This window comes from Salmo salar, chromosome 01 (assembly GCF_965601325.2).
Source record: "Salmo salar chromosome 01, fSalSal1, whole genome shotgun sequence".
NCBI classification, from domain to species: domain Eukaryota; kingdom Metazoa; phylum Chordata; class Actinopteri; order Salmoniformes; family Salmonidae; genus Salmo; species Salmo salar.
The window spans coordinates 3,014,931-3,040,000 of record NC_138291.1 but is presented as its reverse complement, the minus strand read 5'-3'; the positions used below and the strand labels follow the sequence as shown (position 1 = coordinate 3,040,000).

At 41.2% G+C, this 25,070-nt stretch overlaps 1 protein-coding gene across 1 annotated transcript; it reads left to right on the top strand.

Moving 5' to 3' along the window:
- The first annotated feature begins 517 nt into the window (after positions 1 to 517).
- On the top strand, positions 518 to 23,254 carry LOC123731734 (NLR family CARD domain-containing protein 3). Its single transcript, XM_082957452.1, has 8 exons — positions 518 to 649; positions 2,109 to 2,193; positions 2,322 to 2,550; positions 2,916 to 4,707; positions 4,994 to 5,167; positions 6,794 to 6,967; positions 7,246 to 7,292; positions 13,332 to 23,254. Exons 1-8 carry the CDS (start codon positions 582 to 584, stop codon positions 13,862 to 13,864), a joined length of 3,102 nt encoding a protein of 1,033 aa, XP_082813578.1. The 5' UTR covers positions 518 to 581; the 3' UTR covers positions 13,865 to 23,254.
- Positions 23,255 to 25,070: the final 1,816 nt, after the last annotated feature.

Here is a 25,070-nt window from a genome sequence, read left to right as displayed (position 1 = left end):
ATTCCCTCCCTGTGTGTGTCTCTCTCTGTCTATCTGTCTCCCTGTCTCTTTGCCTGTCTCTCTGTCTGTGTGTATTTCGCTGTCTGTCTGTCTGTCTGTCTGTCTGTCTGTCTGTCTGTCTGTCTGTCTGTCTCTGTCTCTGTCTATCTCTGTTTGTCTGTCCCGCTTTCTGTCTGTGTCTCTGTTTGTCTGTCTGTCTGTCTTTGCCTCTGTCTGTCTGTGTGTCTTTCGCTGTCTGTGTCTGTCTGTCAGTCTGTCTCACTGTCTCTGTGTCTCTCTCTGTGCCTGTCTCTCTGTCTGTGTCTGTGTCTGTGTCTGTCTGTCTCTGTGTCTGTCTCTCTGTCTGTGTGTCTTGCGCTGTCTGTCTGTCTGTCTGTCTGTCTGTCTGTCTGTCTGTCTGTCTGTCTGTCTGTCTGTCTGTCTGTCTGTCTGTCTCCGTCTGTCTGTCTGTCTGATCCAGAGCTCTTCTTATGTTTCCCATCTGAGCTCAGAGTAGATGAGAGATGTAATGTTTGTCTCTGTTGTGTTGAAGTCCAATCAAGCAGGAGAGACCAGCCTCCCCTGTTCCCAGCTGTGTGTCCATGAAGAGTGACCGGTCTATGGGTCTACCTATAGAGTTTAGAGAAGGAGACTTTTCTACTGAACAAAGGTAAGAAGAACTCATGGGTCATGGTCAGTGAGTTAAACAACACTGTCTCTAGTCATTTCTCCTCTCCCATTTTCACATTTTCTTTTGTTGTTTTCATAATCCATAGGCTAATACTTTTGTCCATTTTCATAGTCCTAAAACAATATTACACAAACACAATATTCCCTCCCTGTGTGTGTCTCTCTCTGTCTATCTGTCTCCCTGTCTCTTTGCCTGTCTCTCTGTCTGTGTGTATTTCGCTGTCTGTCTGTCTGTCTGTCTGTCTGTCTGTCTGTCTGTCTGTCTGTCTGTCTGTCTGTCTGTCTGTCTGTCTGTCTCACTGTCTCTGTGTCTCTCTCTGTGTCTGTCTCTTTCTGTCTGTCTCTCTGTTTCTGTGTCTGTCTCTGTCTGACTATGTGTCTTTCTTTGTGTCTGTCTGTGTCTGTCTGTCTTTGCCTGTCTCTGACTGTCTGTCCCGCTTTCTGTCTGTCTGTCTCTCTTTGTCTGTATGTTTCTGTCTGTCTGTCTGTCTGTCTGTCTGTCTGTCTGTCTGTCTGTCTGTCTGTCTGTCTGTCTCACTGTCTCTGTGTCTCTCTCTGTGTCTGTGTCTGTGTCTGTCTGTCTCTGTGTCTGTCTCTCTGTCTGTGTGTCTTGCGCTGTCTGTCTGTCTGTCTGTCTGTCTGTCTGTCTGTCTGTCTGTCTGTCTGTCTGTCTGTCTGTCTGTCTGTCTGTCTTACTGTCTCTGTGTCTCTCTCTGTGTCTGTCTGTCTGTCTCTGTCTGTCTGTCTGTCTGTCTGTCTGTCTGTCTGTCTGTCTGTCTCACTGTCTCTGTGTCTGTCTGTCTGTCTGTCTGTCTGTCTGTCTGTCTGTCTGTCTGTCTGTCTGTCTGTCTGTCTCACTGTCTCTGTGTCTGTCTGTGTGTCTCTCTGTGTCTGTCTCTGTCTGTCTGTGTGTCGTTCGCTGTCTGTCTGTCTGTCTGTCTGTCTGTCTGTCTGTCTGTCTGTCTGTCTGTCTGTCTGTATCTATCTCTGTCTGTCTGTCTGTCTGTCTGTCTGTCTGTCTGTCTGTCTGTCTGTCTGTCAGTATCTATCTCCGTCTGTCTGTCTGTCTGTCTGTCTGTCTGTCTGTCTGTCTGTCTGTCTGTCTGTCTGTCTGTCTGTCTGTCTGTCTTTGCCTGTCTCTGACTGTCTGTCCCGCTTTCTGTCTGTGTCTCTGTCTGTCTGTCTGTCTGTCTGTCTGTCTGTCTGTCTGTCTGTCTGTCTGTCTGTCTGTCTGTCTGTCTGTCTGTCTGTCTGTCTGTCTGTCTGTCTGTCTGTCTGTCTGTCTGTCTGTCTGTCTGTCTCTGTGTGTATGTTTCTGTCTGTCTGTCTCTGTCTGTCTCTGACTGTCTGTCCTGCTTTTTGTCTATGTCTGTCTGTTTGTCTGTCCGTACTCACTCACTCCCGGGATGAGGAGATGTAATCTCATGTTTTGTCTACAGAAACCAACAGGAGAGATCAGAGTCAGATATTCTCAGTGGTCAGTCTTCCCAGAGTCATCAAACAGACCTGGCCTCCATATTCAGTGTATGTGGTCCTGTTATGTACATTTGTTTATGTGTACCTCAAGTAAAGTTGATCTGTCAATCATTCATTAGGTGTTAATGAGAAAGCATTTCTTCTCTTGCTTAACTTATTTTATTTATTTATTTCAGTTGCTTGAAGAGAAAATTATGACATTTGTGAAAAACGAGCTGAAGATGTTCAAGAGGATTCTTAGTCCAGAACTCCCAGAAGACTTTGAGAGTCAGAAGCAGGATGAGGAAGTGGTGGATGCTGAAGATGAGAAGCAGGAGAGCAGTGCCAGAGAGGGGGCTCTGAAGATCACACTGCACGTCCTGAGGAAAATGAACCAGAAGGAGCTTGCTGACACACTGGAGAAATGTAAGATCTGTCTGCCTCATGTTGAATGCTGTTTTATAACATTTAAAAGCTGTAGCTAAAGTACAGCTAAAGTAGCTGTGTAACTCAATGATACTGTAGCAGCCTTAACACAACACCTAGTGACCTCATCAAGTAGCAGCAGGGATGTGTTGTGGTGATTAATTTAGAGAGAGAGAGACAACATTAATAATACCAATAATTACATAATCAGTCACACCAGTCTGTAATGCATTATGAAAACATTTACACATTTATACAGTCAGAGAATGAATTATTATAATTTCAAACTTTCTAACAGTCCTACAATACTGTAGGTATTAAAACAGACGTAATATTAATATCCTCTGTGTTATTTCTTCATTCAGATGAGCTTGCTGTGATTTGCCAACGTGAACTCAAATCTAATCTAAAGAAGAAGTTTCAATGTGTATTTGAGGGGATCGCTCAACAAGGAAACCCAACACTTCTCAATAAGATCTACACAGAGCTCTACATCACAGAGGGTGGAACAGGAGAGGTCAATAATGAACATGAGCTGAGACAGATTGAGACAACAACCAGGAAACAAGCAAGACCAGAGACTGCAATCAAATGTAACGACATCTTCAAACCCTTAACTGGACAAGACAAACTTATCAGAACTGTGCTGACAAAGGGAGTCGCTGGCATTGGAAAAACAGTCTCTGTGCAGAAGTTTATTCTGGACTGGGCTGAAGGAAAAGCAAATCAGGATGTCCAATTTGTATTTTCATTCCCTTTCCGGGAGCTGAATTTGATGAGAGAGGACAAACACACTTTCATTGAACTTCTCAATCACTTCTCAATGGAAACCAAACAATCAAGAATCTCCAACTACGACAAGTACAAAGTTCTGTTCATCTTTGATGGTCTGGATGAGTGCCGACTGCCCCTAGACTTCCAGAAGAACAAGATCTGTTGTGACGTCACAGACTCAACCTCAGTGGATGTTCTGCTGACAAATCTCATCAAGGGACATCTGCTTCCCTCTGCTCTCCTCTGGATAACTACCCGACCTGCAGCAGCCAATAAGATCCCTTCAGGGTGTGTTGACCAGGTGACAGAGGTACGAGGGTTCAATGACCCACAGAAGGAGGAGTACTTCAGGAAGAGATTCAGTGATGAGGACCTGGCCAGCAGAATCATCTCACACATAAAGACATCAAGGAGCCTCCACATCATGTGCCACATTCCAGTCTTCTGTTGGATTTCTGCAACAGTCCTTGAACACATGCTGAAACACAAGAGAGAGGAGATGCCCAAGACTCTGACTGGGATGTACACACACCTTGTGGTGTTTCACACCAAACAGAAGAATGAAAAGTATATTGGGAAAGAAGAGACAGGTCCACATTTGAATAACGAGAGCATTCTGTCACTGGGAAAATTGGCTTTTCAACAGCTTGTGAATGGCAATCTGATTTTCTATGAAGAAGACCTGAAAGAGGCTGGCATTGATGTCAATGAAGCCTCAGTGTACTCAGGATTGTGCACACAGCTCTTTAAAGAGGAATGTGGGCTGTACCAGGACAGGGTGTACTGCTTTGTTCATCTGAGCATTCAGGAGTTTCTTGCTGCTGTATATGTGTTCCTCTCATTCAACAACAACAATGAGAATCTAATGGACAAACAGCAATCAACGTCCAGGAACTTTTCTGCGAGGATCAGACTAAGGCGTAAAGTTACTTTCTACAAGAGTGCTGTGGATAAAGCCTTACAAAGTGAGATGGGAAACCTGGACCTTTTCCTCCGCTTCCTTCTGGGCCTCTCACTGGAGTCCAATCAGAAGCACTTACAAGGTCTACTGACAAAGACAAGAAGCAGCTCAAAGAGCCATGAAGAAACAGTGAAGTACATCAAGGAGAAGATCAGGGAGAATCCCTCTCCAGAGAGGAGCATCAATCTGTTCCACTGTCTGAATGAACTGAATGACCATTCTCTAGTGGAGGAGATCCAAAGCTACCTGAGTTCAGGTAGTCTCTCAGAAGACAACCTGTCACCTGCACAGTGGTCAGCTCTGGTCTTTGTGTTGCTGACTTCAGAAAAGGAGCTGGATGTGTTTGACCTGAAGAAATTCTCCAGATCAGAGGAAGGTCTTCTGAGGCTGCTGCCAGTGGTCAAAGCCTCCAGAGCTGCTCTGTGAGTAAATAAAATGATATTTAACTAATCATCAGGAAGAAATATTCAGTTTAGAGAAAAATATGCATTATTATACGTATATAATATTATATTGAAAAACATATTGAATGAATGCATTGATTTTCACATTAGTATAACATTATGACCATACAATTCTAGGAGATGGAAGATGAATATATATGTTGTTTGAGAGAATAAAACAATTGCATCTGCCATTGTCCTTCTACACTACTCGTTAAATTAACAGTGTGTTTGTGAAGTCATGATATGATTTGACTCTTTGCAGGCTGTCAGGCTGTCTAGTCACAGAGGAAGGCTGTTCTTCTCTGGTCTCAGCTCTGAGGTCAAACCCCTCACACCTGAGAGAGCTGGACCTGAGTAACAATGACCTGAAGGATTCAGGAGTGAAGCAGCTCTCTGCTGGGCTGGGGAATCCCCACTGTAAACTGGAGACTCTGAGGTCAGTATTCCTGTAGTTGGTCAACAAGTGATAACTGTTCACCAGATCCACATGTGTTTACCAGGCACACATAGTCCACACCATATGTGTTTGGACAGTGAAGCTTACAGTTTTAAATGTGTTGCTATGCTCCAGCATTTTGGATTTGAGATAGAATGTTTCATATTAGGTGACTATACAGAATGTCACCTTTTATTTGAGGTTAATGGTGAGAGGTTTGTATGTTTTGTTGTAGCCTCTGTTCTTGGTAATGGTGAGAGGTTAGCATGTTTTGTTGTAGCCTCTGTTATTGGTAATGGTGAGAGGTTAGCATGTTTTGTTGTAGCCTCTGTTATTGGTAATGGTGAGAGGTTAGCATGTTTTGTTGTAGCCTCTGTTCTTGGTAATGGTGAGAGGTTAGCATGTTTTGTTGGAGCCTCTGTTATTGGTAATGGTGAGAGGTTAGCATGTTTTGTTGTATCCTCTGTTATTGGTAATGGTGAGAGGTTAGCATGTTTTGTTGTAGCCTCTGTTATTGGTAATGGTGAGAGGTTAGCATGTTTTGTTGTAGCCTCTGTTATTGGTGATGGTGAGAGGTTAGCATGTTTTGTTGTAGCCTCTGTTATTGGTAATGGTGAGAGGTTAGCATGTTTTGTTGTATCCTCTGTTATTGGTAATGGTGAGAGGTTAGCATGTTTTGTTGTAGCCTCTGTTATTGGTAATGGTGAGAGGTTAGCATGTTTTGTTGTAGTCTCTGTTATTGGTAATGGTGAGAGGTTAGCATGTTTTGTTGTAGCCTCTGTTATTGGTAATGGTGAGAGGTTAGCATGTTTTGTTGTAACCTCTGTTATTGGTAATGGTGAGAGGTTAGCATGTTTTGTAGTAGCCTCTGTTATTGGTAACGGTGAGAGGTTAGCATGTTTTGTTGTGGCCTCTGTAACTTTCTGTAACTTTCTCACTCATCATTTTTCATTATAATTGATTATTCATTCATGATTTTTCTTAATTATGGTATCATCAGGATTAATTTATTTGTGTTTAGAAACATGTTATCTACTCACTTAGACAGAAAATTACTCCAGTCACCATCCACCATTTTATTATTAGGCAAAACACAACCAAAACAAACTGCAAATGCAACCATCGAGTTTACGACCAACTACTAAACTTTTGACTACTTTAATATACTATGAGTGAATTGGTCAGAATACTTACGACTTCTTCAAATGGGGGACTAGATACATAAAGTTCTTTCATTTATAAATGGTAAAACAGATATGTATTAAAATACCCTCAAATAAAAGGTGACATTATATACTGTCACCTCATATGAAACATTTGATCTGAAATCCAAAATGTTGGAGTATAGAGCCACATTTAAAATGTTAGCTTCACTGTCTAAATAGATATGGTGTGGACTGTATACTCAATACAATCTAAATCTGATACCTCACTGTCTGCCTTTTGACTGATACTGCTTTTTAAACTGGTTTGGTCTACCCAAATATTTGATCTATACATTTTTACGTTTTTATTTTTACAGGTAATATTCTCATCATTTATAATAATGATACACCAATTTATGAATAGAAGTGGCAGGTTTCATGACACTGATATATGAAAATGTTTATCTTTTTCTGTTTGCAGGCTGTCAGGCTGTCTAGTCACAGAGCAAGGATGTGCTTCTCTGGCCACAGCTCTGAGGTCCAACCCCTCACACCTGAGAGAGCTGGATCTGAGCTACAATCACCCAGGAGACTCAGGAGTCAGACTGCTCTCTGCTGGACTGGAGGATCCACACTGCAGACTGGAGAAACTCAAGTATGTAGAGGGTTTATGTCAATGTCCATATCAGACATTTGACTTATCAGGCGAGTTTAGACAAACATTCTGACCAACACTTGGACAAAGTTATATGCTGACTGTGTGTGTCTAGTGTGTGTGTGTGTGTGTGTGTGTGTGTGTGTGTGTGTGTGCGTGTGTGTGTGTGTGTGTGTGTGTGTGTGTGTGTGTGTGTGTGTGTGTGTGTGTGTGTGTGTGTGTGTGTGAGTTCAGGTGTATCCCTCAATGACTGTCTGTTCTTCTGCTTACCGCTACAGTGTGGAACATGGTGGAGAGAACAGAATGAAACCTGGGCTTAGAAAATGTGAGTGTTGACTGCTGTGAAGAATATGACTAAGAATAAGTCTTAATTCAAGTTAAGTCAAAGTCAAAGACCACGGGGGCGGAGCTAGCATGTTGGAGTGAACGGCTGTGTGTGAGAGGCTCCTGCAACTTTTTTGCGAAATAATCTAACTTAACCTACTTTATATCACTTTTTACAACAAACGTGTACTCCTTTTACTCTCATGTTCACAATGTTTATGCTCGAATTGACTACTTTTTGGTTGATGCTAAACTACTCCCCTATACCTGTAATGTGAGGTATCATGATATTATAATCTCTGACCACAGTCCATTCACCTTCTCCCTGAGATTGGGTGACATCGTACCAAACGAGAGGGTCCGGAGGTTGAATCCTCAGCTCCTCACAGAACCAACATTCTGTGAACATCTTAAAGATCAAATTACATTTTTCTTTGATACCAACGACAACACAGAGACTTCCCCAGCATTATTGTGGGAAACACTGAAGGATAATTTGAGAGGCTGTATCATCTCCTTTCAGACTGCCAGGAGTAGGCAAAAAAGAAGAGAATTGGTAGAACTGGAGGGACAAATCCACTTACTGGATAGGGAGAATGCTAGACACCCATCTAGGGAGAAACATAAAAAAATTATGTCTTTAAAATTTAAATACAATCAGATCCTCTCTGCTAAAATTGCTAAATCTTTTCTCTATGCCAAGCAAAAATATTTTGAGTTTGGTGACAAACCACACAAACTACTCGCCAGACAACTTCGTAAGAATGTGAGTGACCGTATGATTCACAAAGTTAAATCTGCATCTGGGGAATTACTCTCTTCCCCCAAAGACATAAATGACAGATTCCGTCAGTTTTATGAGACTTTATATACATCTAAAGCGGACCCTAACCCCTTAATTATGCAAAACTTTTTGGAGGACTGTAATCTTCCCGCCCTGAACCAGGAAGACTCTTACTTCCTGAATAAGGAAATATCTCTTGAAGAAATTAGAGAAACAATAAAATCTCTAAAGAGTGGCAAGACCCCGGGCCCAGATGGATACCCGAGTGAATTCTACAAAACATTCAGCAACATGCTCTCTCCCTACCTACACAAAATGTTGGCTCAGGCCAACGAGGATGGAGTGCTCCCATCCACTTTGGATGAGGCGTTTATTACAGTTATACATAAGAAGGGTAAGCATCCGGAAGAGGTAGGGTCATACAGACCAATATCCCTCCTTAATACAGACCAAAAGATTTTAGCAAAAACTTTGGCTAACAGGCTGAGCACTTTAATTGGCAAATTGGTCCATTCAGACCAGACCGGCTTTATCCCTAACAGAAACTCATTCTTCAATCTCAGGCGCCTATTCAACATTATGTATTCTCAGAGGTTACCTAACGTGGACCTAGCTGTTATATCTCTTGACGCTGAAAAGGCCTTTGACCAAGTTGAGTGGCCCTATCTATTCAAGGTCCTACAGAAATGTAATATTGGAGATGGGTTTATAAAGTGGATCCAGCTTTTATATAGGAACCCCTGTGCGAGAATACTCACTAACCAATCATTGTCGCCCCGATTTAACGTTCACAGAGGGACAAGGCAGGGTTGTGTGCTGTCGCCTATGCTCTTCGCCCTAATTATTGAACCTCTCGCTCAAGCGATCAGATCTCATGCAGCAATACACGGCTATAATACTAAACATACTCTAAATAAGATTTCCCTATACGCATATGACATTCTCCTCTATGTAACAGAACCCCAAGATAGTATTCCAGCTATTCTGGAGGTGATTAATTTGTTTGGTACCTTCTCGGGATACAGAATAAATTGGAACAAGAGTGAATTAATGCCCATTCGGTTGCAAAACACCTCCTGGCTAGAACATCTTCCAGTTAAGCTATCTTCAGATAAATGTACCTACCTTGGAATTGTAGTTACCAAACAATACTCCTTACTATTTAACCTGTTTGGGCTAGGGCGCAGTATTGTCACGGCTGGATAAAAAACATACCCGATTTAATCTGGTTACTAATCCTACCCAGTAACTAGAATATGCATATACTTATTATATATGGATAGAAAACACCCTAAAGTTTCTAAAACTGTTTGAATGGTGTCTGTGAGTATAACAGAACTCAAATGGCAGGTCAAAACCTGAGAGATTCCTTTACAGGAAGTGGCCTGTCTGACCATTTCTGGAACTTCTTTGCCATCTCTATCTTTTACAAGGGATCTCTGCTCTAACGTGACACATCCTACGTCGTCCATAGGCGCTCAGAGCCCGGGAAAAAACAGAATGTCGTCATTCCAGCCCCAGGCTGAAACACATTATCGCCATTCTCAAGTGGCCGATCAAGGGTACTCTGGGCTTAGGCGCGTGACCCGGTCACCCGGGTCACACTGTCCGATTTCAAAAAGGCTTTACAACGAAAGCAAAACATTAGATTATGTCAGCAGAGTACCAAGCCAGAAATAATCAGACACCCATTTTTCAAGCCAGCATATAATGTCACCAAAACCCAGAAGACAGCTAAATGCAGCACTCACCTTTGATGATCTTCATCAGATGACAACCCTAGGACATTATGTTATACAATACATGCATGTTTTGTTCAATCAAGTTCATATTTATATCAAAAACCAGCTTTTTACATTAGCATGTGACGTTCAGAACTAGCATACCCCCCGCAAACTTCCGGGGAATTCGCTAACATTTTACTAAATTACTCACGATAAACGTTCACAAAAAGCATAACAATTATTTTAAGAATTATAGATACAGACCTCCTCTATGCACTCGATATGTCCGATTTTAAAATAGCTTTTTGGTGAAAGCACATTTTGCAATATTCTAAGTACATAGCCCAGGCATCACGGGCTCGCTATTTAGACACCCGGCAAGTTTAGCACTCACCATAATCATATTTACTATTATAAAAATGTCATTACCTTTTGTTGTCTTCGTCAGAATACACACCCAGGACAGCTACTTCAATAACAAATGTTGGTTTGGTCCAAAATAATCCATCGTTATATCCGAATAGCGGCGTTTTGTTCGTGCGTTCCAGACACTATCCGAAATAGTAAAGAAGTGTCACGCGCTTGGCGCAATTCGTGACAATAAAATTCTAAGTATTCCATTACCGTACTTCGAAGCATGTCAATCGCTGTTTAAAATCAATTTTTACGACATTTTTCTCGTAGAAAAGCGATAATATTCCGACAGGGAATCTCCTTTTCGGCAAACAGAGGAAAAAATCCCAAAGGCGGGGGCGGTCGGGGTCATGCGCATAAGCCAGTGTCCCTTGATCGGCCACTTGAGAAAGGCGATAATGTGTTTCAGCCTGGGGCTGGAATGACGACATTCTGTTTTTTCCCGGGCTCTGAGCGCCTATGGACGACGTGGGAAGTGTCACGTTAGAGCAGAGATCCTTAGTAAATGATAGAGATGGAAAAGAAGTTCAACAAATGGTCAGACAGGCCACTTCCTGTAAAGGAATCTCTCAGGTTTTGACCTGCCATTTGAGTTCTGTTATACTCACAGACACCATTCAAACAGTTTTAGAAAATGTAGGGTGTTTTCTATCCATATGTAATAAGTATATGCATATTCTAGTTACTGAGTAGGAGTGGTAACCAGATTAAATCGGGTATGTTTTTTATCCAGCCGTGTCAATGCTGCCCCCTAGCCCTAACAGGTTAATGAGAGTCTTGTCTTTTAATAGCTGTAAAATAGTCATATGTTTGAGAAATTGAAGTAATAGTATTTCAAACGTTTCAAAAATCGCGCCACTGGATTCAAGTGACTGTTACGTAGGTGGGACGAATTCGTCCCGCCTAGCCCATAGAGGTTAAAGAGAATTTCCCCTCTCTGATGCAAAAACTTAAGGCAAACATACAATTTTGGAGAACTCTCCCAATTTCTCTGCTCGGAAGAATTAATGCCATTAAAATGGTCTTCCTCACACAACTGCTCTATCTATACCAGAACATCCCAATATTCATACCTAAATCCTTTCATAAACAACTGGACTCTATTATCAATCCTTTCATCTGGGATTATAAAACACACAGGATAGGTAAAAAACACCTCTGTAAATCCAAGATGGAAGGAGGATTGTCTCTCCCAAACTTTATATTTTACTACTGGGCCGCCAACCTCCGCGCTGTTACGTTTCTGCTGGATGACGCACTCCTGCCATCAAGCTGGCTTAGTATGGAGCGAGAGGAGTGCCACCCCTTCTCTATTGGTGCTGTGATTTTGTCACCTGTCAATCTGGAGATGTCACTTTACGGTAACAATCCTATTATACATAGCACAGTCCGAATCTGGAAGCAAATTAAAGTCCACTTTGATCTTAGACCAATATCATTCATGCTTCCTGTTGCAAGGAATCCCTCCTTTGCCCCCTCTAACCTTGATAACACCTTTGAGCGGTGGGGAGAGTTGGGGATAAGTACCATAGGGGATTTATATATAGGGGGAACCTTTGCTTCCTTTGAATCGCTGAGGGAAACTTATAATCTTCCCAGAAGTAACTTTTTCAGATACCTACAGATTAGAGACTATGTTAGAAAATACCTCGAAACATTTGGGAATGCTAAACCTTTCACGTTTGACGGATGCATAAAAATATGCCCCACCTCAGACAAACTGATATCTCGTATATATGATGCTTTTCAATCTGTTAGCGCACCCTCTACTGATGCCATTAAGGCAAAATGGGAGGAAGAACTAGGGACTGACATTTCGGTGGCAGACTGGGAAGATAGCTTGGTGTATATCCACACCTGCTCCATTAACTCCAGACATCGTCTCATACAATTCAAGGTATTACACAGATTACACTATTCCAAAACCAAACTGCATAGGATATTTCCTGGTACATCCCCTATGTGTGATAAATGTCAGGCTGAGCAGGGTACACTACTCCACTGCTTTGCCCTATGCTCTAACTTGTATGGGTATTGGTGTGGAATTTTTGGGGTCCTCTCTGAAGTTCTGGAGACTTCAATAGACCCAGAACCGCTTCTGATAATCCTGGGAGTGTCCGATTCCCTAAACGGATTAACCAACTCCCCAAAACAATTCATCTCTTACAGTCTCATTTCGGCAAAAAAATTAATCTTGTTGTTTTGAAAAAAGAGGGAAGCGCCCTCTACCAAATTATGGCTCAGCGAATTGGCAAACACTGTACACTTAGAAAGAATTAGATATATTTTGAACAATAAATTATCAACATTTGATCAAATCTGGCAGCTTTTCCTCTCTTACTTGGACCAGGCGGCGCTGTGAATTTGCACTTAACGCACTCTCAATTGTCATATGGTAATCTACCTTTGGGCAGCGTGTGCTGGCCCCACCACCCGAGCAGTTGGGAGGAGAATAGGGTGGAATAAGGGGGGGTAAAGTGGGGTATAAGTGGGGGGGCTACATCGACCCTTTTTTTTCCTTTTTCCCTTTTTATTTTTTTATTTTATTTTTTTCAAAAAAAAAATTCTACCTGTCCTTGTTTTGTATGTCTTGTTTTGTAATATTTGTTTTGTGCCCAGAACTCTGGGTCTTTTGGTTAATGTCTGTTCTCTTATGTTTAGATAAGAACTGTAAACTTGTCTTTTATACCTATACACCATTCTTGTGTATGTGTTCAATAAAAAATATTTGAAAAAAAAAATTATAATAATAATAAAAAATAAAAAATAAATAAAAAGTCAAAGACCCCCATCATTACTGACTTGGTCATGTTAAATATCATCTGTAGTTCTACAGAAGCAGAAATCAGGGACACCAACGTTTACAAATAGTTGATATGACAATGTGTGTGTGTGTGTGTGTGTGTGTGTGTGTGTGTGTGTATGTAATTAATGGGAATAAGTGTGTTTTATATTACCATACAGTATAACATATGATCATTCAACAAGTCTCAAGTTACCTTAACTTCTCCTTTTGATACCTAGAAACATCTACATTAAATGAATTAGTGAAAAGTGAGTTAACGTTCTAATGTGAATGATGATGATTTCTAATATTGTGTCTGGTTTCATCCATCAGATGTCTGTGATCTCACACTGGACCCAAACACAGTAAACAGACTCCTCTCTCTGTCTGAGGAGAACAGAAAGGTGACAGGTTGGAGAGAGAAGCAGCCGTATCCTGATCACCCAGAGAGATTTGAGGACTGTGGACAGGTGCTGTGTAGAGAGGGTCTGTCTGGGCGCTGTTACTGGGAGGTAGAGTGGAGTGGGGGATGGGCTGATATAGGAGTGACATATAAAGGAATCAGCAGGAGAAGAAGGGGTGATGACTGTTGGCTTGGATACAATGACAAGTCCTGGAGTCTGTTCTGTTCTGACAACAGTTACATAGCCAGGCACAATAATAATGACACTACCATAGACGTCCCCTCCTCCAGCTCCCACAGAGTAGGAGTGTATCTGGACTGGCCAGCCGGCACTCTGTCCTTCTATAGAGCCTCCTCTGACACACTGACCCACCTGATCACATTCACATCCACATTCACTGAGCCCATCTATCCAGGGTTTGGGGTTCATTATGATGGCGACTCAGTGTCCCTGAAAATATAACCTGACACACACACACACACACACACTGCACACATACACTGGACACACACACACACACTGGACACACACACACTGGACACACACACACATACGCGTCTTCCTATAATTGTGAGGACCTTGACCAGGACCTTCAAATGAGGACCATCATTTCTGATAGAACTGGGAACAAACAGACACCTCATTCCAGCACTAAGTGGTCCCACAAACACAGAGGTGAAAATACTACAGGAATATTCTGCAAATGTTGATGAAGATGTCACTCAATCCACCCAAAACAACATGCAGTCTTTCCACAAGACTCCCATGAAGTTATAGTGACGTTATGAGTTGACGTTAACCTTTCAGGTGGGACACTAGCTACTTATTTCCCTCACATAGAGGTTGTTCTTTAACCTGTTGGGGCTAGGGGGCAGTATTGTCACGGCTGGATAAAAAACATACCCGATTTAATCTGGTTACTAATCCTACCCAGTAACTAGAATATGCATATACTTATTATATATGGATAGAAAACACCCTAAAGTTTCTAAAACTGTTTGAATGGTGTCTGTGAGTATAACAGAACTCAAATGGCAGGTCAAAACCTGAGAGATTCCTTTACAGGAAGTGGCCTGTCTGACCATTTCTGGAACTTCTTTGCCATCTCTATCTTTTACAAGGGATCTCTGCTCTAACGTGACACTTCCTACGTCGTCCATAGGCGCTCAGAGCCCGGGAAAAAACAGAATGTCGTCATCCCAGCCCCAGGCTGAAGCTCTTGATCGCCTTTCTCAAGTGGCCGATCAAGGGTACTCTGGGCATAGGCGCGTGACCCGGTCGCCCCCGTCTTTGTGATTTTTTCCTCTGTTTGCCGAAAAGGAGATTCCCGGTCGGAATATTATCGCTTTTCTACGAGAAAAATGGCATAAAAATTGATTTTAAACAGCGGTTGACATGCTTCGAAGTACGGTAAAGGAATATTTAGACATTTTTTGTCACGAAATGCGCCATGCGCTCGACCGTTATTTACCATTTCGGATAGTTTCTGGAACGCACGGACAAAACGATGCTATTCGGATATAACGATGGATTATTTTGGACCAAACCAACATTTGTTATTGAAGTAGAAGTCCTGGGAGTGCATTCTGACGAAGACAACAAAAGGTAATCAAACTTTTATAATAGTAAATCTGATATTGGTGAGTGCTAAACTTGCCGGGTGTCTAAATAGCTAGCCCTGTGATGCCGGGCTATGTACTTAGAATATTGCAAAATGTGCTTCATCCGAAAAGCTATTTTAAAATCGGACATATCGAGTGCATACAGGAGTAATGTATCTATAATTCTTAAAATAATTGTTATGCTTTTTGTGAACGTTTATCGTGAGTAATTTAGCAAACTGTTAGTAAATTCCCCGGAAGTTTGCGGGGGGTATGCTTTTTCTGAACGTCACATGCTAATGTAAAAAGCTGGTTTTTGATATAAATATGAACTTGATTGAACAGACATGCATGCATTGTATAACATAATGTCCTAGGGTTGTCATCTGATGAAGATCATAAAAGGTTAGTGCTGCATTTAGCTGTGGTTTGGGTTTTTGTGACATTATATGCTAGCTTGAAAAATGGGTGTCTGATTATTTCTGGCTGGGCACTCTCCTGACATAATCTAATGTTTTGCTTTCGTTGTAAAGCCTTTTTGAAATCGGACAGTGCGGTTAGATTAACGAGAGTCTTGTCTTTTAATAGCTGTAAAATAGTCATATGTTTGAGAAATTGAAGTAATAGTATTTCAAACGTTTCAAAAATCGCGCCACTGGATTCAAGTGGCTGTTACGTAGGTGGGACGAATTCGTCCCACCTGCGCCAGAGAGGTTAAAGTAACATTCTCAGAACATACTGCACTTGTTTTATCCTGTTTTAGATGTATCCTCTGTTTAAACATTTAAACTCTTACAATAACACTGTTAAAATACCAATGTGATCATTTGTTATGTCTTTTATGTTGAAAAACAGATTGTGCAATTATATATGGACATACGCTCCATAGTTATACAAGTATACAAGGATATATTGTACTTTTCATAATAAAACATACTTGAAACAAGAAAACTATGTTAATTGTGGAACCATCTTCGTTATTGATTTTACGTTGCCTCTCCCAGTCGCAGGTTGACGTTTGTCATGAATCTTGACCTGGAGGCAGAACTGCACGATTTCCTCTAGATATGCCAGCTGCAGAGTCAAAATTGGCTATATTGTAATCATTTGTGGAAAATAATTGTGTTTTATGGTCTTAATTTAAGGTAAGGATTAGCAGTGTGGTTAAGGTTAGGATTAAAATCAGATTTTGTCAGCTGGTGACCACTTTGCACAACTGCCTCCAGAACAAGATTCATGACAATAAATGCCAACCTGCCTCCAGAACAAGATTCATGACAATAAATGCCGACCTGCCTCCAGAACAAGAATCATGACAATAAATGCCAACCTGCCTCCCAGTCATCTCCTCCTTATCTTTACAAGGCTGCAGAACATGCAAGCTAGTGATGTGGGGGTTCTCTCATAACCCTCAGTCCCCAGGTGGGTAGATGGCAGGTTGAATAAAGAGAAGCTAGTGATGTGGGGGTTCTCTCATAACCCTCAGTCCCCAGGTGGGTAGATGGCAGGTTGAATAAAGAGAAGCTAGTGATGTGGGGGTTCTCTCATAACCCTCAGTCCCCGGGTGGGTAGATGGCAGGTTGAATAAAGAGAAGCTAGTGATGTGGGGGTTCTCTCATAACCCTCAGTCCCCAGGTGGGTAGATGGCAGGTTGAATAAAGAGAAGCTAGTGATGTGGGGGTTCTCTCATAACCCTCAGTCCCCAGGTGGGTAGATGGCAGGTTGAATAAAGAGAAGCTAGTGATGTGGGGGTTCTCTCATAACCCTCAGTCCCCAGGTGGGTAGATGGCAGGTTGAATAAAGAGAAGCTAGTGATGTGGGGGTTCTCTCATAACCCTCAGTCCCCAGGTGGGTAGATGGCAGGTTGAATAAAGAGAAGCTAGTGATGTGGGGGTTCTCTCATAACCCTCAGTCCCCAGGTGGGTAGATGGCAGGTTGAATAAAGAGAAGCTAGTGATGTGGGGGTTCTCTCATAACCCACAGCCCCCAGGTGGGTAGATGGCAGGTTGAATAAAGAGAAGCTAGTGATGTGGGGGTTCTCTCATAACCCTCAGTCCCCAGGTGGGTAGATGGCAGGTTGAATAAAGAGAAGCTAGTGATGTGGGGGTTCTCTCATAACCCTCAGTCCCCAGGTGGGTAGATGGCAGGTTGAATAAAGAGAAGCTAGTGATGTGGGGGTTCTCTCATAACCCTCAGTCCCCAGGTGGGTAGATGGCAGGTTGAATAAAGAGAAGCTAGTGATGTGGGGGTTCTCTCATAACCCTCAGTCCCCAGGTGGGTAGATGGCAGGTTGAATAAAGAGAAAACAATAGGCTTTATAAAACAATCCATGAATGTGTAATTATTATGTAATTTACACAAAACATTAAGGACAACTTTCTTTCCATGACAAACTGACCAGGTGAATCCAGGTGAAAGCTATGATCCCTTATTGATGTCACTTGTAGATGAAGGGGACGAGACAGGTTAAAGAATCATTTTTAATCCTTGATACAATTGAGACATGGATTGTGTATGTGTGTCATTCAGAGGGTGAATGAGCAAGACAAAATATATAAGTGCCTTTGAACGGGGTATGGTAGTAGGTGACATGCAACCTGTTTGTGTCATGAACTGCAACGCTGCTGGGTTTTTCAGGCTCATGGTCCACCACCCAATGGACATCCAGCCAACTTGACACAACTGTGGGAAGCATTGGAGTCAACATGGGCCAGCATCCCTGTGGAACACTTTCAACACCATGTAGAGTCCATGCCCTGATGAATTGAGGCTGTTTTGAGGACAAAAGTGGGGGAGGGGTACTCAATATTAAAAAGGTGTCCTTAATAATTTGTCCACTCAGTGTATAACCTGTAGGCTACACTGCTCAGTTAGAGTAATATTTAGTCCACTCAGTGTATAACCTATAGGCTACACTGCTCAGTTAGAGTAATATTTAGTCCACTCAGTGTATAACCTATAGGCTACACTGCTCAGTTAGAGTAATATCTAGTCCACTCAGTGTATAACCTATAGGCTACACTGCTCAGTTAGAGTAATATTTAGTCCACTCAGTGTATAACCTATAGACTACACTGCTCAGTTAGAGTAATATTTACTCCACTCAGTGTATAACCTATAGGCTACACTGCTCAGTTAGAGTAATATCTAGTCCACTCAGTGTATAACCTCATTACCAGTTAATATTCATAACTAAAACTACACCTCATTACCAGTTAATATTCATAACTAAAACTACACCTCATTACCAGCTAATATTCATAACTAAAACTACACCTCACTACCAGTTAATATTCATAACTAAAACTACACCTCATTACCAGTTAATATTCATAACTAAAACTACACCTCATTACCAGCTAATATTCATAACTAAAACTACACCTCATTACCAGCTAATATTCATAACTAAAACTACACCTCATTACCAGCTAATATTCATAACTAAAACTACACCTCATTACCAGTTTATATTCATAACTAAAACCACACCTCATTACCAGGTAATATTCATAACTAAAACTACACCTCATTACCAGTTTATATTCATAACTATAACTTCATCTAGTTTTAACATTCTGTCATATAAAAACACATTTTAACCTGTTAGGGCTAGGGGGCAGTATTGACACGGCCGGATAAAAAACGTACCCGATTTAGTCTGGTTACTACTCCTGCCCAGTAACTAGAATATGCATATAATTATTAGATATGGATAGAAAACACCCTAAAGTTTCTAAAACTGTTTGAATGGTGTCTGTGAGTATAACAGAACTCATATGGCAGGCAAAAACCTGAGAGATTCCTTTACAGGAAGTGACCTGTCTGACTATTTGTTGTCCTTCTGTTGCATCTCTATCAAAAATACAGCATCTCTGCTGTAATGTGACATTTTCTAAGGCTTCCATTGGCTCTCAGAAGGCGCCAGAAAGTGTAATGGGGTGTCTGCTGTCTCTGGGCGAAGAACAGCAGGAGAATTTGTGAGTGGTCAGCCTGGGGACAGTGACACTGGAGATGCGCTTTCATTAGAATTCTCCATTTTTTTCTTTCAGCCTTTGAATGAATACAACGTCGCCCGGTTGGAATATTATCGCTATTTTACGAGAAAAATAGCATAAAAATTGATTTAAACAGCGTTTGACATGCTTCAAAGTACGGTAATGGAATATTTTGACATTTTTTTGTCACGAATTGCGCTCCCGCTTCACCCTTCGGATAGTGACCTGAACGCACGAACAAAACGGAGCTATTTGAATATAACTATGGATTGTTTGGAACCAAAACAACATTTGTTGTTGAAGTAGAAGTCCTGGGAGTGCATTCTGACGAAGAACAGCAAAGGTAATCCAATTTTTCTAATAGTAATTCTGAGTTTAGTGAGCACCAAACTTGGTGGGTGTCAAATTAGCTAGCCTGTGATGGCCGAGCTATCTACTCAGAATATTGCAAAATGTGCTTTCGCCGAAAAGCTATTAAAAAATCTGACACCGCGATTGCATAAAGGAGGTCTGTATCTACAATTCTTTAAGCAATTGTTATGTATTATGTGAACGTTTATCGTGAGTAATTTAGTAAATTCACCAGAAGTTTGCGGTGGGTATGCTAGTTCTGAACATCACATGCTAATGTAAAAAGCTGTTTTTTGATATAAATATGAACTTGATTGAACAAAACATGCATGTATTGTATAACATAATGTCCTAGGAGTGTCATCTGATGAAGATCATCAAAGGTTAGTGCTGCATTTAGCTGTGGTTTTGGTTTTTGTGACATATATGCTTGCTTTGAAAATGGCTGTGTGATAATTTTTGGCAGGGTACTCTCCTGAGATAATCTAATGTTTTTCTTTCGCTGTAAAGCTTTTTTGAAAGCGGACAATGTGGTTAGATTAACGAGAGTCTTGTCTTTAAAATGATGTAAAATAGTCATATGTTTGAGAAATTGAAGTTATAGCATTTTTTAGGTATTTGTTTTTCGCGCCACGCGATTCCACTGGCTGTTGACTCGGCTGGCTGTTGACTAGCCCATAGAAACTAAGTGCCACAATTTGTGGAAATAGGAAGACAACAGTGAATAATGTTGGTAAGGTGTGTTATAACAGTGAATAATGTAGGTAGGGTGTGTTAACAACAACAGTGAATAATGTTGGTAAGGTGTGTTATCAACAGTGAATAATGTTGGTAAGCTGTGTTAAAACCTGTTGGGGCTAGGGGGCAGTATTTTCATGACCGGATAAAAAACGTACCCGATTTAAACTGGTTACTGCTCTTGCCCAGAAACGAGAATATGCATATTATTATTAGATTTGGATAGAAAACACTCTAAAGTTTCTAAAGCTGTTTGAATGGTGTCTTTGAGTATAACAGAACTCATATGGCAGTCAAAACCCTGAGACAAATCCTAACAGGAAGTGGAAATCTGATGTGTGGAATCATTTTCAAGCCTTTGCCTATGAAACACACAGTGAGTTAGTATTCATTTAGCACTTCCTAAGGCTTCCACTAGATGTCAACAGTCTTTACAAAATGCTTTGAGTCTTCTCCTGTAAAAACTGACCAAACGAGAAGCCTGGAAAGTTTGTCATAGGGGGAGGGCCATTACTACTATGTTGCCCGTGCATGTGGGTACTCTTTCATTCTGAAACGTTTTGTAAGACAATGCAATCGTCTGCCTTGAATATTATTGAAGTTCTGATTGAAAAAGGCCCTAAAGATTTATGCTATACAACATTTGACATGTTTGGACGAACGTAAGTAAATAAAAAATGTTTTACTTTCGTGGCGGCATGTTCGGCGCGCTTCGTACATTTTGAGTAGCCTTCGGAACGCGCTAACAAGAAGGAGCTATTTGGACATAAATGATGAACTTCTTTGAACAAAACAACATTTGTTGTGGACCTGGGATTCCTGGAAGTGCCTTCTGATGAAGATAATCAAAGGTAAGGGAATATTTACAATAGTATATTTGATTTTAGATGAGTCCAAGATGGCGCTAGTCTGTATCGCCTAGCCTGTTTTTCTGAGCATAGTACCTTGTTTATTGTAAAGTGTGATTTCCCAGTAAAGTTATTTTGAAATCTGGCTATGCGGTTGCATTCACGAGTTGTTAACCTGTTAGGGCTAGGGGGCAGTATTTACACGGCCGGATAAAAAACGTACCCGATTTAATCTGGTTATTACTACTGCCCAGAAACTAGAATATGCATATAATTATTGGCTTTGGATAGAAAACACCCTAAAGTTTCGAAAACTGTTTGAATGGTGTCTGTGAGTATAACAGAACTCATATGGCAGGCAAAAACCTGAGAAGATTATGTACAGGAAGTGCCCTCTCTGACCATTCCTTGGGCTTCTTGACTCTGTTTATTGAAAACTTAGGATCTTTGCTGTAACGTGACACTTCCTCAGGCTCCCATAGGCTCTCAGAACCCGGGAAAAAGCTGAATGATGTAATTCCAGCCCCTGGCTGAAAAACATTAGCGCCTTTGGTAAGTGGTCTATCAGAGGACAATGAGACTGAGGCGCGTGCACGAGGCGACCCAATGTTTTTATTTTCTCTCTCTTTGAACTAAAACACAGATTCCCGGTCGGAATATTATCGCTTTTTTACGAGAAAAATGGCATAAAAATTTATTTTAAACAGCGGTTGACATGCTTCGAAGTACGGTAATGGAATATTTAGAATTTTTTTGTCACGAAACGCGTCGGGCGCGTCACCCTTCTTTACGCTTCGGATAGTGTCTTGAACGCATGAACAAAACAGAGGATATTTGAACATAACTATGGATTATTTTGAACCAAACCAACATTTGTTATTGAAGTAGAAGTCCTGGGAGTGCATTCTAACGAAGAACAGCAAAGGTAATAACATTTTTCTTATAGTAAATCTGACTTTGGTGAGGGTTAAACTTGGTAGGTGTCTAAATAGCTAGCCGTGATGGCTGGGCTATCTACTTAGAATATTGCAAAATGTGCTTTCACCGAAAAGCTATTTTAAAATTGGACATAGCGAGTGCATAGAGAAGTTCTGTATCTATAATTCTTAAAATAATTGTTATGTTTTTTGTGAACGTTTATCGTGAGTAATTTTGTAAATTCACCGGAAGTTTGCGGGGGTTATGCTAGTTCTGAACGTCACATGCTAATGTAAAAAGCTGTTTTTTGATATAAATATGAACTTGATTGAACAAAACATGCATGTATTGTATAACATAATGTCCTAAGATTGTCATCTGATGAAGATCATCAAAGGTTAGTGCTGCATTTAGCTGTGGTTCTGGTTTATGTGACATTATATGCTAGCTTGAAAAATGGGTGTCTGATTATTTCTGGCTTGGTACTCTGCTGACATAATCTAATGTTTTGCTTTCGTTGTAAAGCCTTTTTGAAATCGGACAGTGTGGTTAGATTAACGAGAGTCTTGTCTTTAAAATGGTGTAAAATAGTCATATGTTTGAGAAATTGAAGTAATAGCATTTCTAAGGTATTTGAATAACGCGCCACGGGATTCCACTGTCAAAGAAAGCCAATAAATGGTCAGACAGGTCACTTCCTGTAAAGGAATCTCTCAGGTTTTTGCCTGCCATATGAGTTCTGTTATACTCACAGACACCATTCAAACAGTTTTAGAAACTTTAGGGTTTTTTCTATCCATATCTAATAAGTATATGCATATTCTAGTAACTGGGTAGGAGTAGTAATCAGAATCGGGGACGTTTTTTATCCGGCAGTGTAAATACTGCCCCCTAGCCCTAAGAGGTTAAGGAATGTTTTAGAAAGAGTAGGGCACAATTGAGGCTCTTTGCCAACCACCTTTCACCCTTGAAAATCATGGTAGATACAAATATAGTGTCACGTCCTGACCAGTAAAGGGCTTATTTGTTATTGATGTTTAGTCAGGACGTGGCAGGGGGTATTTGTTTAGAGTGTTTAGGGGTTTGTTGGGCTATGTGTTTATGTAGAGGGGTGTTGGTTTAGAGTGTACCGGGGTTTTAGGTTTAGGTTCTAGGTTAGTGCATTCTATGTTAGTTCTAGGTTGTTTACGTCTATGTTCAGTTTATTGATTTGACCTTCAATTGGAGGCAGCTGTTCCTCGTTGCCTCTGATTGAAGGTCCTATGTATAGGGGTTGTTTTGTATGGGGTATTTGGGGGTAGTTGTAGTTGCATAGCTTTGTGTTTAGCCTGCATCCTGTTCGTTCGTTCGTACGTTTTGTTGTTTTACTGTTCAATAAAAGTAAATATGAGCACTCAACCTGCTGCGCCTTCGTCCAATATCTAGGAAAGAAGTGACATATAGGCAGATGAACCCCTGACTGTTGATTACTCTCAAAGTCATAAAATACATATTTCTCTGAATGTTCATCTTCAGCCAATGGCTGAATATAACACTCATGTTCCACTTCTTGAACCACTTCAGGGTCTCTGCTTTTCAAAGGCCCTTTACAGACAGGGCAGTTTAGGATACCACATACCTTTACAGACAGGACAGTTTAGGATACCACATACCTTTACAGACAGGGCAGTTTAGGATACCACATACCTTTACAGACAGGGCAGTTTAGCATACCACATACCTTTACAGACAGGGCAGTTTAGGATACCACATACCTTTACAGACAGGGCAGTTTAGGATACCACATACCTTTACAGACAGGGCAGTGTAGGATACCACATACCTTTACAGACAGGGCAGTGTAGGATACCACATACCTTTACAGACAGGGCAGTTTAGGATACCACATACCTTTACAGACAGGGCAGTGTAGGATACCACATACCTTTACAGACAGGGCAGTTTAGGATACCACATATCTTTACAGACAGGGCAGTGTAGGATACCACATACCTTTACAGACAGGGCAGTGTAGGATACCACATACCTTTACAGATCGTGCAGATTATCATCCGACATATGTGAGGTTGGGGGTTGTCTATTTTAAGGTTGTAATTACAATGGCATTTTGGACATTTCTTGTTAATGTCACAACTGCTTACAGATTTACATGCCTTGGGGTGCCATGTTTAAATGTTGTGTTTTTCATAGCAGTAGAAGGATCGACATGTACGATGACAATCCTCACATGGTGTTAGGTGTAAGGGCTGCATCGGACATTTTTCATCCTGATGCACTGAACAGTTATTAAGACAAGAGTGCCCCCCCACCCTGTCTGGTGTAGCCTGATACACTGAACAGTTATACTGACTTGGGTGCCCCCCCCTGTCTGGTGTAGCCTGATAAAGCAAATTACGGACTCCTCTTTAAATCTGGGTATTCCTCCAAAGCTCCATTGTCCTGAGTCTGCACAACTCTGCCAGGACCTAGGATCAAGGGAGATACTAAAGTGTTTTAGTACTATATCTCTTGACACAATGATGAAAATAATCATGGCCTCCAAACCCTCAAGCTGCATACTGGACCCTATTCCAACTAAACTACTGAAAGAGCTGCTTCCTGTGCTTGGCCCTCCTATGTTGAACATAATAAACGGCTCTCTATCCACCGGATGTGTACCAAGCTCACTAAATGTGGCAGTAATAAAGCCTCTCTTGAAAAAGCCGAATCTTGACCCAGAAATGATAAAAAACTATCGGCCTATATCGAATCTTCCATTCCTCTCAAAAATTTTAGAAAAAGCTGTTGCACAGCAACTCACTGCCTTCCTGAAGACAAACAATGTATACGAAACGCTTCAGTCTGGTTTTAGACCCCATCATAGCACTGAGACTGCACTTGTGAAGGTGGTAAATGACCTTTTAATGACATCAGACCGAGGCTCTGCATCTGTCCTCGTGCTCCAAGATCTTAGTGCCGCTTTTGATACCATCGATCACCACATTCTTTTGGAGAGATTGGAAACCCAAATTGGACTACATGGACAAGTTCTGGCCTGGTTTAGATCTTATCTGTCAGAAAGATATCAGTTTGTCTCTGTGAATGGTTTGTCCTCTGACAAATCAATTGTAAATTTCGGTGTTCCTCAAGGTTCCGTTTTAGGACCACTATTGTTTTCACTATATATTTTACCTCTTGGGGAAGTCATTCGAAAACACAATGTTAAATTTCACTG

Bases quoted from the DNA above. Each gene is read 5' to 3' on its own strand.
- LOC123731734 (XM_082957452.1), top strand. From the start codon at position 582: ATGAAGAGTGACCGGTCTATGGGTCTACCTATAGAGTTTAGAGAAGGA. The intron at 6,968-7,245 runs GTATGTAGAGGG...TTACCGCTACAG, and splicing joins TGCAGACTGGAGAAACTCAA to TGTGGAACATGGTGGAGAGA. The intron at 7,293-13,331 runs GTGAGTGTTGAC...TTCATCCATCAG, and splicing joins GAAACCTGGGCTTAGAAAAT to ATGTCTGTGATCTCACACTG.